Here is a 21,269-nt window from a genome sequence, read left to right as displayed (position 1 = left end):
TAGGTCTCTTTTCAAACTCAGTTAGTTTCATTAACCCAATCACAGAAAACAAACAAACTCACAGCATGGCGTCCTCCATGTTTTCAGTTGTCATGTAAGTGACGTTGCTTTAAGGTTCATATCAGCCATCACCACGGTGGCCAATTTTCAGGGAAATCCCTATGGATAGTTCCTCTTAAAAAGTCCCCATAATTGTTACGTATTTAAATTTAAAGTTTATCCTTGACTCTGGGGTTAAAGGATAGGTTTGATTAAGTATAAAAGACTTAGAGATTTCCCTTGTTATGTATCAGTGAAAGTCGTGGATATATACATGAGTAATTACTTCTTAAAAGCTTTAAGAAGCACAAACTAAATTCAGTTACTTGCCTTTTAATGGACACTTTGGGCCTTTCTTAAAACACTCCTACGGCCTCTTCCTACACACTGTGCCCTTGCATTGAGGCTCCTGTGGACAACATGGAAATAGTCCCAGTTCTGAAGTGGTGTTTTGAAGCCCAACAATGGTGGTTGCCATATTGGAAATGCTATCTAAAACTAACTTTTGGTCAACCTACTAAATAGGTGGAGCTGAGACAAGTCTTTAGCCTGCTGGAACAAAGCTACATCATACCTGCATGTCAGTCAGATCAGTCACATCCCTTATTATGCGTAACGCTTAGCCTTAATATGATCAAAACCATTAAGATGTATATAAAAATTCAACCCCCCCATACCAATAAAGCCATGATCTATTTAGATTAAATGCATGTTTTTTATTCTTACCTTTATTACCTTTAAAAAATCTCATTGAGTTTACTCCATGATGGAGGTCCAGTGGGTAGGGTCCAGTTTGAGAAAGGACCTCTAATTTAGGAGACTGGAGACTAGGAATGTATCTGTTTGGTATGGGCTAACTATGTGAATTTCTTCATTATGTTTCCAGACCTTTTAAAGTAGCTAACCAATTTAATTGAGATATTAATTAAATCTTCCTTACACTCATTTTGGTCAGTAAGAAACACAATAAGATCTCTATTATTTGACAGATCTTTAAAAGTAATATTCTCCCAAACAATCTGAACACGTCTTGTACAATGTGGCAAACAATAACTGCCATTTATTTCATAGGATGACAATGACAGCACTTCAAATGAAGGGATTTTCGTATCCAAGATCGTTGCAGAAGGTCCAGCAGACAAGGAAGGAGGTCTTCAGATACACGACAGAATCATTGAGGTATGTGGCAGACACTCTGTTTCATTTAAAAAAAGAGGAAGAAAGAGTTATTTTTGTTACTATTTTGTACCGCTGGATTGTCTAACAGACACTGTCTTCATTATGAAACTGAAAGTGAGGTTACACACAACCATCCCTGAAAATTAAGTAACTTTGACTTCGAAAATTCAACTACAGCTGAATGACAGCAAACAAATGAGAATTTAGATCATTGCTTTTTATTTGAGTGATATTTACCAATCACTAATTTGACAAAATATGTAAGTAGGGCATAGTGAAATCGCACTGTGTTTGCTTACTCCCAACTCTTATATTATGATAGAGCTGTAGTATAGCATCCTCTCCTGGCATTTAAACTGAGTCATAGAAAGGCCATCTCATCTGAGGTCAACAAGAGGGATGCGTTACAAAGCTCAACATTCTGCAATAGGCATCACTGTGATTAGAAATATGGTTTGTCTCAGGCTTTATTATCAAACCTCAGTAAAATTGCACTGTAGTTTTTGGATAAGTAGCTACATGTCTTACAGAGATGTTAATAGAATTTGCTTACATGACAGGAACTCACACATCTGGACTGTAGTCACTGTATCCTATCCTGAAGCCAGTACAAATGTGCAACAAGCAATCTACCATAAGCCTCCCATTGTTTTTCAGAACGTTGTGGTTCTAAGTACTGCAACACCATAGCTAAGATGTGACATGCTGGTCCTCAGTTAAATATATATCTTAGAGTAACACACTTAACTTGTCCCCTTTCAAAAGCAGAATGAATTAGTCAGGCCGTATGATGAGCAAGACGGATTTGCTCATATGTTGTGTGAACATGTACAGTACTGTATATGTGAGGCTGCAGTGTTTGCCATAGACTGTATAAATTATGGACATAGCCACACTGACATCACACATTGGTTTTCAAGCTGCCTATTTGGCATACCAACTGCCACCATGTTGGTTTTCATGAGCCACAAGAGACCATATTTTGTTAAACAGTCTGTGCCCTTGACTCATTTGCTGGTGAATGTGTTGGGTTGTGATCATTTTTTCAACAGTGTACGATTCCTTTTTGTGGTGATAGTTGACCGTAGTTCTGTTTATCTTTTAAACTAAATTAACTTCCAAGAGCTTATTGAAAGTAGCAGAGCTGCCGCTTGCTCGGCTGAATCTCCAGTGAGCGAGTGTTTGGTGGAAGAGTTTTTTGGTGAGCGACATGTTTTTATCGACTTGAAAAGTCAACAGCAATCCTGAAACCCATGCTCATTTCAATAAACTGTACAATAAGTCATAGTATTTGTATGGTTTAAAAAAAAAAACACTGCTGAAAGGTGAAGTTCAGTGACTAAATCAGCTGTGTTAATGTCTCACATGTATAAACTCAAAGTCGCAAGCATAAATGTAACTTAAAGGCATGATTTGTATGAACCCCTACAGTTAATTAGAGACATGAGCCATAGAGAACAAACCAGTTTTTTGTCGCTGTAATCTCTTGGTATTTCTGTTGTTCAGTTTGGCATTTTATTTGGAGCCTAATAGGGTGAGTATAGCTGTTGGAGGCAACCTTAAGTGGCTACTCGAGGGACAGTCTTTGGCACTTCCATATATGCTTAATCCATGGGGGTTGTTGCTTGGTCTTTGCATGCCACTGCATTGCTCTGGTTTTTGTATATATATCTATAATTGTGTGTATATGTTGATTTGGGCATGTATGAGGACTATAGGAAATCATCTGGATTGGCTTTAACGGGCAAGTTTCTGTATTGTGTTACCAAAGAACATCTCTTGCATCGGATCTGGTTTTGAGATAGCGAGGCACTATTTATTGTCTAAGGCCTGGCACACACTAAAAGATTTTTAAAATGTGAGAGACCCAAAACATGACGACAAATCATGGCAGATGAACAATTCAGTTCTTATAGTGCAGGGGTCTCCAACAGGTAGCTCGGGAGCTACTGGTAGCTCACAGGCAGGTTTTCAGTAGCTCGCCTATAGGTTGACCGACTGTGTTAAAAATAAAAACAAAAATCTGACGACGGTAAATGCACCTCTTCCCACTATTCATATATTTGGCCCATAAAAACACGTATGAAGTACGAATGTTTTCTTGGACATTGATGTGAATTTAAGATTGTTGATAAAGCATTGGCTTATTGCAATTTCACAAACAGTAGCTTAATTCAGCTGATGTGAGTTATGTAAATAAATGCAAGCGATTTTATGCAAGTAGCCCTTGGCCACTTTCATTTTTTGAAAGTAGCTCTCAGATGAAAAAAGGTTGGAGACCCCTGTTATAGTGTGTGGTGTGCAACGAGACAAGCAACTCAGCACACCACACACTAACCGATTCATTAACCAACAGTCTCGACTATCAAAACGTGTCATCTCACGCAGTCAAATGCGACTTAAGAGTAAACAAACATGATGGTCAAGCTAAATGTGTGTTGTTGTTTTTTTGATGCACCAGCGTTACTCCTCTCCTCGTCAGTTGGATTGTAGTTTGTTTGGTCCTGAATTTATGACATCTATCTAACTTTATGCTTCCCGTTTGCTGTTGTTGCCATGGTAATGTTTGTTGAGCTTCCTGCTTCAGCCAGTTTGCTTCCCTATTGGCTATTGTTCCGTCCCACGTGGCAATTCACAGAGTCCGCGCTCGGCCGTCCTCAGTGTTCTTCCCACACATCAGGATTTCTGATAAAAAATAAAATTGGCCGATTATCTTGCAGTGTGTTCCCCGCTTTATTAGAGTTGAGTTCAGATTTGCTTTTGGACAGTGGCCTACTTGGGTTTGTCTTGTTTTTAGCTAGTGTGGCTAAAGTTATAATACATCTCCAATGAGGAAAGCACATGAGCTGAAACACAAACGGCCTACGGATGTAGCAAAGCACCATATTAAGTGACATTTTTTTTTCAAAAAGCTGAGGGTTTATTAGACAATAAATCATTCAGCCATTGAAATAAGAATATACAGTAGCACTTCAGATATGAAACCTGATAGAAGAGGAGGTAGTTCATATTTCCAAGTTCTCTTTTTTTAGGGTGTTACAGCAAGAAGTTGATGTCAGGTTTGTCAGACCTAAAAAAGAAAGAACGGGATGGAATGACATCTCAGTTTTCAAGTTTTGAAAACAACAGCTTGTTACTCTGTCCTTTTTAGGAACCTTTGTGATAGGGCTGAACATTATATATGAGTTTACCATCCCAATGGTGATGTGCACTTGTAATAGTCACATTGCAGGACGTGCTATCGGAGGTGTTTTCTCATTACAGTTTTCTTGTTTTTCATGCCTAATCTTTGATAAAAAGTGCTCTCACTGTTTGCCTATGGACACAGACATAGAGTCCGTTTGCTGCCAGGAATTTCCAAGATGCCAATTACTTCTGGAAGAAATCTCGCAATCAGTTGAGGAAAGGGCCGTATGTGTTGTAGTAAATGTCGGTAAGTAGAGCACCCTAGCTTCAGTGGGAGTGGCCTGCGGTGCTGTGCATTCTGGGAGTTGTTGTCTTTTATCCACACGAGCCAAAAAGACACTTTTTCTCGGCCAAGAAGGCATAAAACTTCAAAATGTATTTCACATTTCTACTACATATATGACCCAACTTCTACACAGATTCATGTTTCAACGGGTGAAGTATCCCTTTAAAGACGTTAGCACCAGCATTTCTTAACATTTTAACAAGCATCTAGTCAGACTTTTGTTATAGATTAACTTGTTTTAAAGCTGTATTCACTTTACTGCATTAGACAACAGTATATCATTATATATTGTTCACTCTCCTGTTCTACTATGTTCACTAGTTTTTGGCTTCTTCTGGGCTGGGTTAATCACAGGGTGGGATTCTCTGGGGGGTTCCCACTAAAGGCTACCACATTTACCTAAGACCCCGTCATTTGATTCACTACTGACAGAAACTTATTGTTCCATCATTTAGTTTCTTTTTGTCCAACACAGGAGACAAGTATACAGAGGTGGTCATTTTGACAGCCATTCTCAAAGTATATCATAGCCATGTTATGTGGATCAACTGTAAAGGGACAATCATGTTACATTGTGCAATAAAAAGCTAGTTCATCTGTCGAGGCAGAAAACTACAGGTGCTGAGCTGTTTTCCCTTCCTGTTATAGAGGTGCTAGTTCCAGTAAGTCTATATGGATGTAACATGAACATGATGATCTACGGCTTGTTCCTCTATAACAGGCTCTTAGAGGGGGGTGTGATAGCACATTGCTGTCCTCTGACTGAGCTACAGGCTGGTATGAAAGAGTACATGAATGATTCATTCTTCAGACATTGTCTCATAAAAACCTCAGTCTGTTTTTGCTTTTGCTGATCTCTTGGCAAGCTGAAATAGTTTGTTTTTTTTCTTATGTGTGACTTCACATTGAGCAATGCTGGAACACTGGTATAAGTTAGTTGTTGTTTACCAAGAAGACTTCTCGCTTTCATCGATCGTTTTTTTCCAGTCCAACTAAACAGAATGAAGGGCCTCTGTGGGCCTCTTAGGGTGAAAATAGGAAGACAATAGAGATGCCTCAGCTGCTGTTGTTAATGTTGCCTTATAAATCCTCAAACATTCTTAGGTTACAGAGGGTGAACAGCAACAAGAACTTTGAAGTAAACAGATGTGGAAATTTCAGTTGTATGCATCTTTGGATGGAGAAGTGGCTAGCTGACATAAATGTGTCCCTACTAAGACAGTCTTGGCATAATATATCCATTTGATGTCATTGTAATAGAATAGATACAGACATGGGGCTATAAATTATATGATTAAGCTAAATAACCTTTCATTTATCGCCACTTCCTATAAAACAAGATACTTTGGAGTGGTCCAAAATTCGCTGGCATGTCTGTGTTGGCACAGTTTTGTAAAAGACGCTGCAAGAAAGCAGGTACTCTTTGCATGTTGGCCATATTTTGCAGAAGGCCTCTATAGATGCATATTATATTTTGCATGATATGCTTGAGTAAAAGAAGGACAAATGTGGTAAGAGAAAGCCTAACGTCTGGAAAACCATTTAAGATTTTGTAACCTAACTACAGCAACATAAGCTTTATTGTGTGGCAACCTGTTCCAGTGACCATGTTGCCACATCTTGTATTATAATAAATGAATAAGTAAGTAAGAGTTTGACCTCTGTAAAATAATGCAACTTTATCCTAGATTGCAGCAAGTAATTCTAAGGAGATTTTAAAAAATATGGCACTCAATTAAACAAAATATCTGCAGTGTCTCAACCATTAATACCAACAGATGCGTGTTCAGTCCGTCTCCTCTCCGTTACGCCAGCAGAGCTGACAGGTTTTGACTTAATTCAATGTGTGCTGTGTCTCAGCTCAGTCCCAGCTCTCCTGCAGTCTGCAGCTGAGATGTAAGGCTTCAGTTTTTGTCTTATGGCTCATCAATTTACCACATAGCAGATCGAGCAGGACAAGAAGTCAGACGTCGAAAACGACATGAACACATCCGGTTTAATTTTCAGAATAAAACATTTTGTTTTGACGGTTCAGAACAATGACCTTATGTGTTTTGTTGATGCGTTCATAATGGTTTTTTATATGGTTTTATACCGCATACTTTGTATTATCTCATCTATAATTACCGCGGGAACTCCTTGGTCTTGGCACTCCAGCTGTCTGCTGAACGCAGCCTTTGGGTGTTGATGGATAAGGGTGCACAGAGCTGTAGCGGAGCAGAGCGGACACCCAATGCACATGTATCTGGTGGAAGTTCTCTGTTAGGTGGAACTTGCTGAATTAGTTGCGAGGTGTTCCACAGTGAGTTACTAAACATCTCAAACCTCTCACAGTCTTCAGTCCTGCTGGAGTGTATATGTCAGCTCCAACTGAACTGTCTTATTGGCTAGAAACTTTTGTTAATTAGTTTTGCTGCACATGGATCCTCGTTAGGACATTTGCTCAATGTTTCTTAGGTTTCTGACCCAAAGGGCTCTTAAGAACAGGCATGGAGGCTAGTTTCCTAAGGGATATCACATGTTGTTTAGCATTCTGAGGCAAGAAATAGGCCTTTGTGAGGACCTTCTATTTAATTTTGTCCCGTGTGCAGGCAGTGTTTTCATTCCCTAGATAGGCAAGCTAATTTTGGCCCCACTGTGTTTCCCCGTCTGGCCCTTGACAGTATGAATCCACCCTAGGCTAAGCAAACCAATCCTAGCAGCAAGCCACATTCCTGTGCCGCGTGTTCTTGCTGAGGCAGAAGCAGGACATTAAATCAAATCTAACTTTAAAGAGTCCATAATCAGCTTCTGGTGGTAGCCACTGCCCTATACAAAGCGGGTTTTAGGGAGTGAGGACAAGCACACCTTTGTTTTCCACTGCTCCATATGGGGGCTGGGGGATTTTCAAAAAGTAGATTCTTTAAAGTCTTGAAATCGGGCTTGTGCCTTGCTCAAGCCAGAAAAGCTCTTTTCTACTTCTTCAACATACATCGAATATTGTCTTCTCCCTAAAGTTTAAACAGTGGAGACATAGAGCCTGGGTCTACTGTGAATGTGTTTGCTCTGCTCCAACAAAGTCTCCAGCGACTACTTGTTCATTAGAGCTAATGGGCTAATTTATGGCTCATAAAAGGTTAAATAAGGGGCAGAAATAGACCGTCGGAATTCAGTCTAATTTTCCTGCCTATCAGTCCTTGGCCTTTTGTTAATGGAACAGCATAAGTTGCAGTGCCAGCTGATTTTCTTGTCAGCCCCAGACCCCCAAAAACAGAATGTCCACCAACTCCTCCATAACTACCCTCAATTGAATCCTAATAGGCTCATTAACAGTTCCTTATTTGACCTATAATGGCCGGCCATTTCCTTTTAGTGGCACCCTGAAATGCATCCAAACTACAGCATGTAAGTCACTAATCCCCTATTTGTTTTTCTAAGAGGCACATCTTCACACACTTGAGACAACTATCACAATTCTGCTGTCATAACACCAGCAAGACTTCACATACATACTCAGGCACACTTACATACACACTTGCTGTTCAACAAAACAGGGCTATGAGAGGAACGTTTTTCAGTAGCTTTTCCTATCCTTAACATGGTACATCTCCCCGGGGTTGAAAAGGTTGTGTGCACCGAATTACTGTGGATTTTGACATATTTTGCCTAGGCAAAGAAAATAAATAAATGGCATGCATGCTCAGGATACGTTCAGGACCACCCGCATAGAGCACAGAGCACAGCCTCTGCCAACGTCAACATCAAGTTGTCACGAAAGATACCTCTTCTTCCTACAAACTGAGCTGTATTTCGCTTAAAACCTTTGCAATAATATTTAGCATTTAATAAGAGAGTTATGCTCGTGAATGCACAGTGGCAGCCACTGTGTCTGCACCTTGGAGTAAGATCCAGGTATGTTTCTCCCTTCTTTTCTTTGCATTTATGTAAAGCCCAAGGCCATAATGGTGGTATAGGATATCCCCTTGAATAAGATGTTTTTAGTACCCATTGAAAGAGAAGAGAAAACGAGATGTAATTTAACTTCTGATGTCTTTAACTTTATGTCTATCCTGTCTTGACATAACAATATTTTTTAAATATATTTGAAAGTTTGTTTAACACCAGAAGATCAACTGCCTTTGGCTTTCTTTTCAATTCAAGGAAATTAAGCCTTTTTGTTTCCACACAGTCTGTTATCTGGTGAGTAATAATAAATGAAAGGAGGCCATGACTTTGAAAAATGAAGGTTGAAAATAATTAGGTTGCTCATCAGTTTATTTGTACATCCAAAGTCTGTGGAGAGTCTTCCTAGGCTAAAAGATTAGGTCCAAAAGGACACTGATTTTTTTTGTGTTTTTGCTCAGAATAAGTGAAATACTTTGTCCTGCCTTCTCTTTTTGCATCTGCTTCTTGACTATGCTCAGCACACTGTCAAAACTGTCTCTCAGCTATGACCTAGATTAACCTTTGATATCATTTTTCTTTTGTTTTCATATCTTATGGCATCTTTTCGCCTCATTCTGCCAGGACATGTACCCTTAGTGATAGCAGAACAAAAACAAGATATGGAAAATATGAGAAGTCAGGAATCCGGCCAGCTGAAGCAGGTCTGATGTAGAAAAAGCTGAATTTGACCAGAGTCAGGGATTTGCATAGTTCTGTTTGTTTTTGAAACACTTTAAAGCTAAACTTGTATTTCTGTCACCAAATCTTTCTTATTTTCACATCAGTTGTCAGGAGGATTGTGGGAATTACCTGATTTTCCAGTTCAAAATGACAAAAGCCTACCTGTGGTCTTTAATGGCCTACTTTTCTGTCTGTACTCTGAATTACATAGATTTTAATTGGGGCCCTTCTGCTCTATAGCCATGCTATATTAGGCCAACAGCTGCTGCATGTCTCTCAGCAAAGCATACTGACTGCTTAGCTTTTACACAAAGCGGATCTTACACAAAGACGTTTTTTAGGATTCTTAAGCAACCCATGCTCTAATTAAAATAGTTTTAGAAGAAATAAAAACACATGTTTTCTTGTCTCACTTCAAACCGTGACTCTAGTGTTTGCTGTGCTGAATGACTGTTACCCTACAACATGTATCCCAGGGAAAGGGTGTGATTCAAGGACTCAAATTCCTTGAATCAGAGCCAAAACAATGTAAGACCTCTCCAAGTTGTCCCTTGGAACTTGGAGACAAGGCCTTTATCTGATTTTGGAAAGTCTGAGTTGGTGTTCTTTGAACAGTCCTGCTGCTACTCAGAGTGTTCGAAGACAATATTGCACCAACATGGGGCAAACGCTACCATCCAAAACCAAAACTAACTCTCATTTACTTGTAGCACATCTGCAACCAGAGTAACTTTTTTTCTATTCCTTTTGTGCAGAAAAAAACTCACCTTCACTTTTTTAGCTACAAGAAGCTTTCTGCAAAAATGAGTCTCACGTCTGGCCCTTACTGTACATAAGGCTCAGTTTGAACCCTATGTGGGTCACAACCTGTTAGTTAAGTTACTTATCATGCAGCTTAACTGAATATGTCAGTTCTTGCTTTTTCTGCCATGGTTGTTCACCAACTTTCAACCCAAGAAGAACCTTCAAACTGGATTATTGTGGATGCTCTCAGGCTCAGCTTTATCTTCGTCTCAATATGTTTACACGGCGTCATTTTCCAGTCCACAGAGGTTTTAAGACTGACCTTAAAAATCCTCAATCAAGAAAACTTTTTACAGGCTGCTTGACAACAACAAACAAATCTTCACCTTTTTGACTTAAAAAGCATTTAAAAAATACTGAGATGTCAAGTAATATAAAATGGCTGGTATCGAAAGAAATAAGACGATGAAAGCTTGCCTCTTATCTCCAAATTTACGGACCACGGGGGATCAAATTTGCTCTAAAAATAACTGGAAATGTTTTTTTAGGCTGTTTCACTCATTTTTCCAGCAGTAAAAACACAGCTCCCCCCTCATTCAAAAATGGCTGCTGTTGTTATGTGTCTTCATCCTGTTTGACTCCCCCTGGCTGTGTTCTGCAGCCCATGAATTAAACTACATGATGCAGAAACTCTAGGGGGGCAGACTGGAGACTCCACTCACTCAGCGGTGATGTGCAGTGAATTAACTCTTCCAGTTAGCTCTTTCTAAATGCATTCTTTCCAATGCCATCCTGCTGAATGAGAAGCTCTTGACTTTGCATTTTTCAGTCTGCAAAAAAAACATGTTTTTTTTTTATTTTTTTTACAGTGTTTTCTCAGAAGGTTCTCCTCATCTCCCCTCTTCCAACAATTGTGTATTTTTACCCTCAGATGTACATCATTTTGGAGTAAACTGTAACATTGTAACATCTTGAGTACTCATTATTCTCTCTTCTTCAAATCTTGGTTGAATAAAGTATAAATCCCCAATGAAAACATTCAACTGCAAGAGACTCAATCGCCTATTTGGGGATAAACATTACTTGTTTTCCACATGTTCAGAGTGTTAAAGTGTTAAGAGTGTTTAAATTCAATAAATGCATGTTGTTTAATGGATGAGTAAATAGGATTAATAATCATGATCTCATCAATAAAATGATGTATTAGGATTTTTACCATGATCTAGCAGCCCTAGAACTATGGGAATTAAATCGTTTCTAGCGTTGGTTCCAAATCTAAGCATATGGACGTTATTTGGACTGCATAGCTTGACGATAGACAGGAAACATGGCGGGGGGGATGACATGCACCAAACAGCATCAGAATTGAGTTACAGTATATCATTTTCATGTCGGTGTTCTCTTGTGATATAAGGATCTGTCATGTTTTTTGAAAGATCCAAGTTTGCATAAAGTGGAAAAAAAAACCTCCAAGCTGTATTTTTTTTTTAAAAAGGTTTTGCATTTGAAGCAAGGCCTAAAAACTGATTTTGTTGCTTTTAAAAAAACGTATTTAGTTCATGATCAGTGGTAAGAAGTGTAACTGTTAAATGTTATATAAAATCTTATCTCCTTTCATTTTTAACAAACAGTTACTAAAACAGAAAATTGTTGTAATTTGCTGCTGACTGTTTGTGTCACTCTCAGTGGTCTCCTAAATCAAGCTATCAGTCCCAGACAAGTTGTTACCATTGATGACACAGGCCTATATGACACCAGCCTCTGATGTGCTTTTTTTGTTCAGTGAACAAGAGAATGTTATTCCACAAATTCCTGAGCCGAGCCTCTGTTCTCTCAGGATGACCTTCAACTTATCTCTCCATCAGAGCATGTCTGGGAGGGAGAGGAGAGGTGGGACAAGAGAGGGGGTTGGGTTGAAGGAAACACTCTAAAACACACAAGCACACTGAAAGTACTGGTTTAGCTTGTTGGATAACCGAGAAAACTCAAAGGACTGGCATTGTAAAAAAATTATTTTGAAGTTTAAGTACTTTACAGTAAGGAACAACTACATCTTCAGGATCCATACAGTTCCGTACTGTAAGGGTCACATGTACTATTAATGCCAGCTTCACTTTATTATGTTATTTTAGAACCATACAACCCAAAGGCAGCACTCAAGAAAGTAATCATGACAAACATAATAACAAATAAACATCAACATGATTGCAATGTCAATACAGCATGCTGACATAAGCATTAGCTCGCAGCATCGCAGCACACAGCAAGTGTTGTGGCTCTATACTGCACTAGTCTTGCTGATGACACACAGGTTTCTTGAACTTTCATGAGCAAAAGGAAAAGGATGAAGAACGTGCATCACAGTCTTAACACACTAAGGATGAAGAGGTTTGGCTGCAACAAGGATTGTCATTTTTAAATGAAACTGAAAAGTTCTTATCTAAGTTAAAGATCATTTGTGTTCACAACATTTCTAGAAAAGTTGTAACAAAATGTTTCTTTTTAATCCATAAAAAACTTGAGTTGAAATGAGAGAATACAAGAAACATCCTTACAGTATACCAGTTACGATGCATGGGAGGCATATCCAGTGTTTTTGCCAACAGTATACAAAAAGCCTTGTGATAGGAAACGATTGGTATTTGGTTGAGCTTAGCCTCTTGTTCTTGTTGTTTCGTAACTGTACTCCAATTGACGGATTGAATTGATTAAGACTTCCAGCAAGGGTATGCAAAAACAATTTTGCTGTTATGACTCCATAGTATATGTAGGAGCTGACATCAGTTTAGCATGGACAATGAAGTGATTCTACAAAAGCTACTTTTTGCCATCGCTGTTCGTACCGGAATAGATATTAATAGACCTATTACTTCTTTTATGAAGACACACTTTTAGTGCATTTGTTTATATACGTAGAGTTGTTTGTCACTGTAGTTCTTACTAGAGCCATGTAGGCTGTTCACATACGGTAATCCACTCTAATGGCCCTGTAAAACCTGATAGCTAAACACAACAGGGCTAATTGGAGAAAGTGTGTCCATGTACTTTGAGAAAGCCGAGGTCACTGTGTCACAACACAGCTCGTCAACATCAATTGCCTGCAAAATTATCAAGTGTAGCGTGTAAGCCTCTGGGCGAGTGGTTGGGACTGACTGATGATTAATGTTCATAAAGGCTGAACAAGTGAAATTAAATTCATTTTTTATGTCATGTTTCAATGCTAATTTCAAAGATTGTGCACTCGATCGATAGATGTCTTCCCTTAGAAAATAAATGCACTTTTTAGAACTTTGTTTCCAATGGCAATCAATGGTAAAGCTAAGCTAGCAGGAGGCCCGTTGCCATTTGACATTTGACATTTGACATTTGACATTATGCATGGATGAGTTTACATTTTGTTTGAAGCCTATAATTGGACTCTGTAGGTGCTCTGCATATTGAATGCTGTAGAGATGGCTGCTTCTCTACAACAAGAGAATCATACTTGGAAATGACAAGGTATTCATGTTAAAAAAAAAAAAAAAAAACATATTTAGGATTAAACTGAACTTTACACTGCTGTTAGCTACCATGGGACGACTGTGGCCCACTTGTACTGTTGGTCAACTCTCAACCAGAATGTTGGGGTTTGATCCCCACCTCACCACTGCTACGTCAGTGGCATGTGAATGTGTAATACTGATGGCCATTTAACATAGCTTAGTCATACCCTCTGCCATCTTTGTTAATGTGGTACAGATGGTGTTTAAAGGCACTTTGAGTCCATTTACCTTTTCCCATGTTAGGCAGGGAGATATTTTTTTGTAGCACAATCCCTTGTGGTAGCATGCATACAGAAAATCACACCGTCCTCTGACTGCTGCTCAACTCCTCTAGTAATAAGCCCCTAATAGGAATGACTGAGCCTAGTCAAAAATTCCCCCTTTTTGGCCAACTGCAGCCTATAAATCATCCTAAAGCTCTCCAAGTGAGAGCAGGGGCAGCTTGCTGTGAATTATCTTCATGTCATGTGTTTATGCCATGATTATTTCATTTGAAGAAGAACACTACTTCTGCCTTCCCTTCCCACAGTCGGTCTGAAAATGAAGCACCACTTCTCCGGAGTGTTGCTGATTTAAATCAGTTCTGATTTAGGCACTGTGCAGGGCAGCCATTTTGTGACTTGGCAGTGCAGACCTATGAGCTGAACTAGGCTGGGGAAATGATTAAATAAGAAAGAGCTTGCCTCAGCATTCAGCTGGAGCTGTCTGACTCAGACCAGAGCGAATAAGCAGACTATGTTTGTGTGGGGTTGGCCTAATTTGCAGGCATCTTTACCATTTCCCTGTGGAACTTTATTGTCGGAGTTTGACTTCATCAGTCGGATGAAGGAAAGCAATGTTTATTGTCTCCAACAATCACGATCTTAATTATTTTCAATGTTGCAATGACGCTCTGAACCACATTCAAACTACTTGTAAATCTACATCAAACATTTGTGGTTTGTCTGTAATAGTTGGGCTTAATTGGAAATGGCCGATGTCCCCTGCCAAGCCTCGTTTATTTTTGAAGAATTTTTTTTTAGGATTTGCGTTTATTAGATGGGACAGCTGTGGAGAGACAGTAAATGTGGGGTAGAGAGAGTGTAAGACATGAACCAAAGAGTCACAGGTCTGGGACCAGCGACTAGTGACTCTGTTTACGGGTCACCTGTTCTATCTCATGAGCTACACCGGTGCCCCCACCAAGTTTAATTTAAAACTAAAGAGAATGAATACCTAATGATCCATAGAAGATGGTTACTTGTGTTGAGGGAGGCCACATAAATAAAATCATATCAAACTACGTACATACCAGGAGACACTACGCTCTGTAAAAACTGTTCAATCATGATCAGTCTTGTATGAAATAAACACTCTGTCTGTCCCTTGGTGTGTTCTTGAAGTTATGGTTCTTGTTTCCTAACATCAAAAGTTCTGAATCTGATTTATATCCTCTTAGGCAGAGTGGATAACTCAACTCTAAAGTGAAGCTATATATTAGCCTTTAACTTGGCATGAGCGGAACTGATCTCTTTTATTGCACGCTTGGATGACATGAAGTGTCAAAGCAAACAACTGTGGTGAAAACTAATAGCATTGATGATTAAGGAATCAATACATAGCCATGAAACCTCATCTCGAGCCTCTACATGTTATCATGTGGTTGAATGCTGATAACCTCCTGCTTAAACTAGTGCTGAGGGCATAAAAAAAACACATGTCTATCCAACAGGCTATGTGACAGCCTATAAACAATCTATATTAATAGCAGGCACATTCCCATTTCCACTGAAAGCAACCTGGAGGTATTCTGGGGACTTTGCCTAAGACACTGGTATGCTGTTCTCTCCATAGTGCAGACATATAAACCTTCTTCTCTACCACCCACCTATGTTTATCCTGGAATAGGTCATTTTTATCCTTACACCTTGGAGGCCTGCTTTTAGCAGTAGGGCTGAAGGGGAGTAAGAGCTGTGTCCAACCTTTTGAAGTACTTTCTGGTATATGACCATATAGTGAAAGACACAGTGTGGGGTTGGTCCCCGAAGTTGCAGATGGCAAGCAACTAATATCCAGACATTCTTAATGTGACACAAGGTTTGAGTTCTGAAAAGTTGTCGCTGTTTTTGCAGTTAATTCTGGTAGCCACTGTTTTTACTTTATTACCTGCGTGTGTGTGTTGGGGGGGGGGGGGGGGGGGGGTCTGTGTGTATGTATGGTTTTCTCTTAAAGCTACACATTCATCCATGAGGCCCTTTGGTGGCTGTGGCTAGCCAAAGCATACAACAGAGCGCCTGTTGTGCGCTTTGATTGGTCTGAAGCTTCATCAGCTCTTTTGGGAAAGAAAAAAAAAGGATTTTAAAAATGTTTCGTTTAAGAATCTAATTTGTGAATGCAACATTTAGTTCACCCAACATTTGGTGGTACTGAGTGAGTCAGCAGTAAGCAATACACGTTACTTGTGAAGACTGGTACAAAGCCTTCAACAAAATACGAAATTTGCTAGTTTTTTGGGACACTTTTTTTTTTTTTTTTTCAAGATTTATTTTTGGGCTTCCTGTGCCTTTAATGTAGAGACAGGATAGTGGATATAGTTGGAAATCAGGGAGAGAGAGAGAGAGTGGGGAATGACATGCGGGAAAGGAGCCACAGGTTGGATTCGAACCCCGGGCCGCCCCCTTGGAGGACTGTAGCCTCCATACATGGGCCGCTGCATCAGGAAAAGAAGACAATAAGATTTTTAACGGATTAAATCATTACCATGATTTTTGTAAATAATCAATCAAAGGGAAAATAGTGGAGACTGGTCGTGAAGGCAAGAGAAACCACAGATGGTGTTAGCATAAGGCAATGGGGACATTAATAGTTTTTCAACTTTAAATTGTTCTATTTCAAAATGATGTGGCACTGAATTGGCCTAAAGACCCTTCTGGCACTACTTTTGTACATTTTTTTTGCACAATGAAAGTATATTTCATTGAGCAGAGAATTATGAAACCTCAAACATTATTGCATTTTACATCACATACGTGTTTTTTTTGCAAATGAGTTGAGGTACCTGAGAGGTCCAATTCTTGAAGTTTTCTGTTGTAACTGTTTTTGCAGGAGCATTTTTTTTGTGTTTCTAGGTTTGATTGATATAACATCTCCAAAAATCTACAGCTAGATGGCATAAGTCTTCATAATGGTTTGATTTAGACTAAAGCTGCTGTCAGAACAGGATATCTTGTTAATGTGTTGAGCAGGCTCTGTTCCTGCAGGAATGGAGGCAGGGAAAAACAGTGAAGAGCGGGGGGGGGGGGATAGACAGGAGAACATTTCTTTTTTTTAAAGAAGGAATTTTTTGGAATACAATGACTAAATTGTTGTTGGGTTTAAAGTGGCAGGAAGATGAATCTAGAGGAGATGTAAATGCTTTGATCTCAGCGGACAGTACCATTTCTTTTCACCAGCTATCTGTCTTTTCTTCTCTCTTACTTTTTTTTTTCTCTCTGAGCTATAGCGAACTGGCTTGACAATTGTGCACAGCTGCACTCACAGCTGTGCAATGGTCCATAGCAGACCCTGCTCTTTATCAGCTTGATTGGTCACATCTGGCATCATTACTTCCATGTTGGGCTTTTTGAGAGTTAAGAAGAGATGGGGGAGGGGGAGGGGGGGGGTCAGGGTATTGGTGGAGAGGGTTAAGGAGTGGACTGAGGGCAGTGGTTTTGGATGTGAGGCTTTAGTTTAAAGCAACAAGGCCTTTGCTGTGTTTGCTGGCTGGGTCCCCAGTGTTTGTGTTTGATCTCTGTTCCCTTTTTCTCTTTTGGCATGATGGGCTGGAAAATTGTTACATGACAAGGCATTTCATTTTTTTAAGGTGTCTTGTCTTTAGTCCTGATTTAGAGCGTTTGAGGAACCTGCCATTTTGTCAAAAATTGAAACAATCAACATACTAAAGCTAAATTACTCTTTGTCTTACTTTTAATATTAGACGGCGTAGTGTTTAAAACACAATAAAATGGCTCTTAATAAGAGAATTGTTTTGACAATATGTACCAATTGGAAAAGTAATTTTTTTTAACAGAGAAATTAGGTAGAAAAAATATTAAATTTCTCAATTCAAATGTCTTACAAATATTAAAAAACAAGATCACTATAACAATATGTTGTCCTTTCCTATTATTGATGGTTTACTCCAGTGATTGATGTTTGCACATGTCGACTTAAGTGGTATATCTTTTAGAAAAGAACGTGTAGCACCTGCAGATACCTCAATTGCACTATTGCATCAAAATGTTTACATCAGTTGCCCTGACTTTGACTCTTGACGCCTATGATCACATAGTCTTGACTTTATACATTTTTAAGAGTATTAGTTTAAAAAAAAAATACTAATACTGATATTTTAAAATGTAAAAGCCTGACGATAAACACCTTATAGGTTTGGACCAAGTTCTAATTCATCTGCTTGTCTTTGGACAACATTTCTGCTTCATCCTGTATTTACATCTTTTTTGATTGAAGAATAGAAGGATGTAAGAATTAGGTTTCTAGAGTAGTAACAAAACCACACCTTAATGGCCTACACTTTAAAATGCATCTTTAACTGGGAGATTTAGAATGTATGGCAACTTTTGAAGCTGGGACATATACTCTATGAACTGTATTACCCTTCCTCACACAAGTGTTTCTTGAGTTTATAGCAGGCCTCTCCATACCTCACAGTCTTTGAGACAGGACTCTCTTGTATCTCTTGTAGCTGAACCCGGTCCCTGTGGTTGTGGAGCTTCCTGCTGTAATTAAACTTCGCTGACGGTTATTGCCAATGAAAATCTGCCTCAAAGTTATACACACAAAGCGAGTGACAAATAAGATAAAGCCTTCTGTACGTGCACAGAGTTGTGTGTCACATCGAGGCTAAGTCGCAAGTAATGTCTTTGCCTCCTGTTGCTGCAGAACCAGGACTAGTTCTTTGCACATGTGCTAAGTGTATTCCTCAGGCTCTCCAGCAGCGAAGTTGTGATCTAGATGCAGATTCAAAGCTCTTCACTGCATCGGACCCTTTTATTTCTGCCAAAATGTTCCGAGCAAGGAGAGCCATAAAGAGTTCTAAACTTATAAATAAGCCACTCATAGAAATAGTGACTGTACATCCAGCATCATCACAATAAGCCTGGTGATTATAGAAGACAGTTGTTCTGTCTTTAAGTCTTTCTTTTACATGTGAAAGGACATAAAGTATAAAGTGTAGCCCAACTACCAACCCCCAGAGGAACTGGTTTCCTGCCATGCCTCCATGCTGAAATAAGATCCGAGATCGCTGAGGCCTTGTTTATCTTGGCAAGGGCTGCGCACAGACACTCAGAGAGCTGAGGCTCCTAAGATTTTCCACCCACCATCAATACCTTTTTCCCCCATGCTCCCTTTGTCCACATCTGCTCCAATCTTCATACATTTACATGGAAATAATTGATCTGCTTTCTCCTTATACCATTTTCACAATACCACGGTGTTATAGTTTGTTTTTCCGCTCACAATAGGAGTGTGATTAAGTATTGAATTAGTTATGATGAGGAAAGTTGCTAGACCTACACGCTTCTGCAGCCATATGAGGGCTGTAATGTGAGCCCAACCCATTCAGCCCAGCCAGCACATATTTAAATGACACTTAAACAACTCCAGATGTAATTTGAAAGGATCCCAGAAATTACTCAAGGCTTTGAGGTAATTTTTCTCTTTCTGTAACAGATAGATGCAAGAGGTTTCTGAGATAAGTTTTTTTCTGTAAAATCGCCTTTCCTTTCTGACGCTGCGACGCAGTGGCGATAGGTGCAAAAAGGCACAGCAGTAGCTGTAACAACGTACATTTAGAGAAACACTTTCAAGCATTTCCAGGAGTGCTGCACATTCGAAAGCAAAATAAACATCCAATACAAATGCAACAGCTGAAGAGCGCTGCAGATGAAATAAACCCCGCTGCAAAAAGAGCTGGAACAACAACATCAACATAAAACGCCCTGCAAATACATAAATGAAACAAGTCAAAAACACACATTTCGAAACAATTGCAATGAGAGAAATGCTGCAAGTTCTGCCTTTTTCAACAGAAGTGCATACCTGTAGGGGCGCTCTGTGGGACCGTTTATTTGCCTGGTCTTATCTAGAGAGTAAGAGCAGGCACAAAACGTTTTGTTTAGATGGGAAAATTGCGTCGTTGACTTACACAGAATAACATTATTATCACGGAAACAGGGAGATTTAAAGCAAGTCCGGTCTGGGTTTGACACCGAGGGCCAAGACAGCCGACTGGTACTTTCTGTGGCTGCAGCCCCGGGGTCGTCTTCGGACAGCCCTTCACCACAATGTCTTCGTCATCCCGGCTGTCAAGAGTACAGGTTGAACCCGCTGTTAATCTCTTGGCTGCAGATTAGCATTACTCCCTGTCCTGAGCTTCCCCTGCCCTGCCTGATAAACTTCAGGCTCCCAAGTGGTCTTGTCCTGTGCTCAAGCTGGGCACATTCAGTTCAATTCAAAAGGGCTCTATTAGCATAGGTGTACGTTGCAAAAGCTAAAATGAAAATAAAACACAACTTGGAAAAGGCTAAACATGCAGCGTTTGTCTGTTTGCAGTTTTTTCTGAACATGTGTGTGGTTTTGATTTGTTTATATACTTGCAGAGCGTTTGATATAAATGTAGTTGATTCGTCTTTTACAGCGTGTTTGTTTCATTTGCAGTGCATTTCAGCTGTTGCTGGGTTTTGCAGCTGTTTTGGGTGGAGCCTATGCACCTACCTGCCACTACACCACAAGCCCAGAGTCCTTGCCATGTGAAGCAGGGCACCATTACCATGAGTTCATGCACACTTTTAAACTCTACAACCACCTTAGCTTGACAGAATGTGAGTTATGCAAAATAAACATCAGCTCTGTGTCTTCTGGGAACAGAGTTGTAAAAGAGGGTTTGAATGACAGAAGGTCTGGTCAGTCTGCTTATTGTCGTCTGCTTGTTTACATGCCTTCGGCTCTCAAACCACTGCCATGGCCTGGGGCTGTCTGTCTGTTGAAAAGGTGCTCTGTCTCGGGGCCAAGCAGTGTGGTGGGGAGCTGAGTATGTGCACTTTCCATGGCTGGGTAAACAAGGCTCGCATTCTCCCAGCTTGTGTGCGTGTGTTTGTTTGGTTATGTGTGCACAAACATATGCAGGGGGGGGGAGGGGAGGAGTGCTACAACAATAAACTGGACTCATCAGCGACATTAAAAAGTATTTCTTTTTTTAGGAAAGTAAACAGAACAGGCTGTTCCTCTGCATTCCCACATATTACAAGTTTGTGCAAGTCATCCAGGCACTTTTAGGACCCTTTGCACAAGTCATTGATGGAAATCATCTTGGTATTAATTCTCCAGCTCCCCCATGTTTTTCCAACCCTTTTACCGACAGCAGAATTTCAACATATTCGCCAATTGCCAAGGCATTGTTGTTTTCTTGATCCAAAAATGACTCTGTGACGGTTTTCTATTTAATTCTCATGCACACCTTAAAGAGTAGAATGGGGGAAATGGACAGAAAAGTGAAGGTCCTCCCCGGTTGCTCTGTGTCACTGCTTGGTGAAGGAGCTACAAAACAATTGCATCCATTTAAATGTTGACGTCATGGCCTGTAACGTACAGGATAAGCTTTGACAATTGGGCAGCCGGTTCAAGTCACGGTACGGGTCCGGTATGGA

General features: G+C 39.8%; 1 protein-coding gene across 2 annotated transcripts in view; it reads left to right on the top strand.

Moving 5' to 3' along the window:
- pdzrn3b (PDZ domain containing RING finger 3b) overlaps window positions 1-21,269 on the top strand; it is a 59,637-nt gene that overhangs the window by 8,300 nt on the left and 30,068 nt on the right. For both annotated transcript variants that reach the window (XM_061041372.1, XM_061041371.1), the window contains one exon: window positions 1,111-1,218. In XM_061041372.1, the coding sequence (XP_060897355.1) occupies window positions 1,111-1,218 (108 nt within the window). The remainder of the gene's footprint in view (window positions 1-1,110; window positions 1,219-21,269) is intronic.

This window comes from Labrus mixtus, chromosome 7 (genome assembly GCF_963584025.1).
Source record: "Labrus mixtus chromosome 7, fLabMix1.1, whole genome shotgun sequence".
In the NCBI taxonomy this organism is placed as follows: Eukaryota; Metazoa; Chordata; class Actinopteri; order Labriformes; family Labridae; genus Labrus; species Labrus mixtus.
This window is presented reverse-complemented; position numbering and strand designations above follow the sequence as displayed.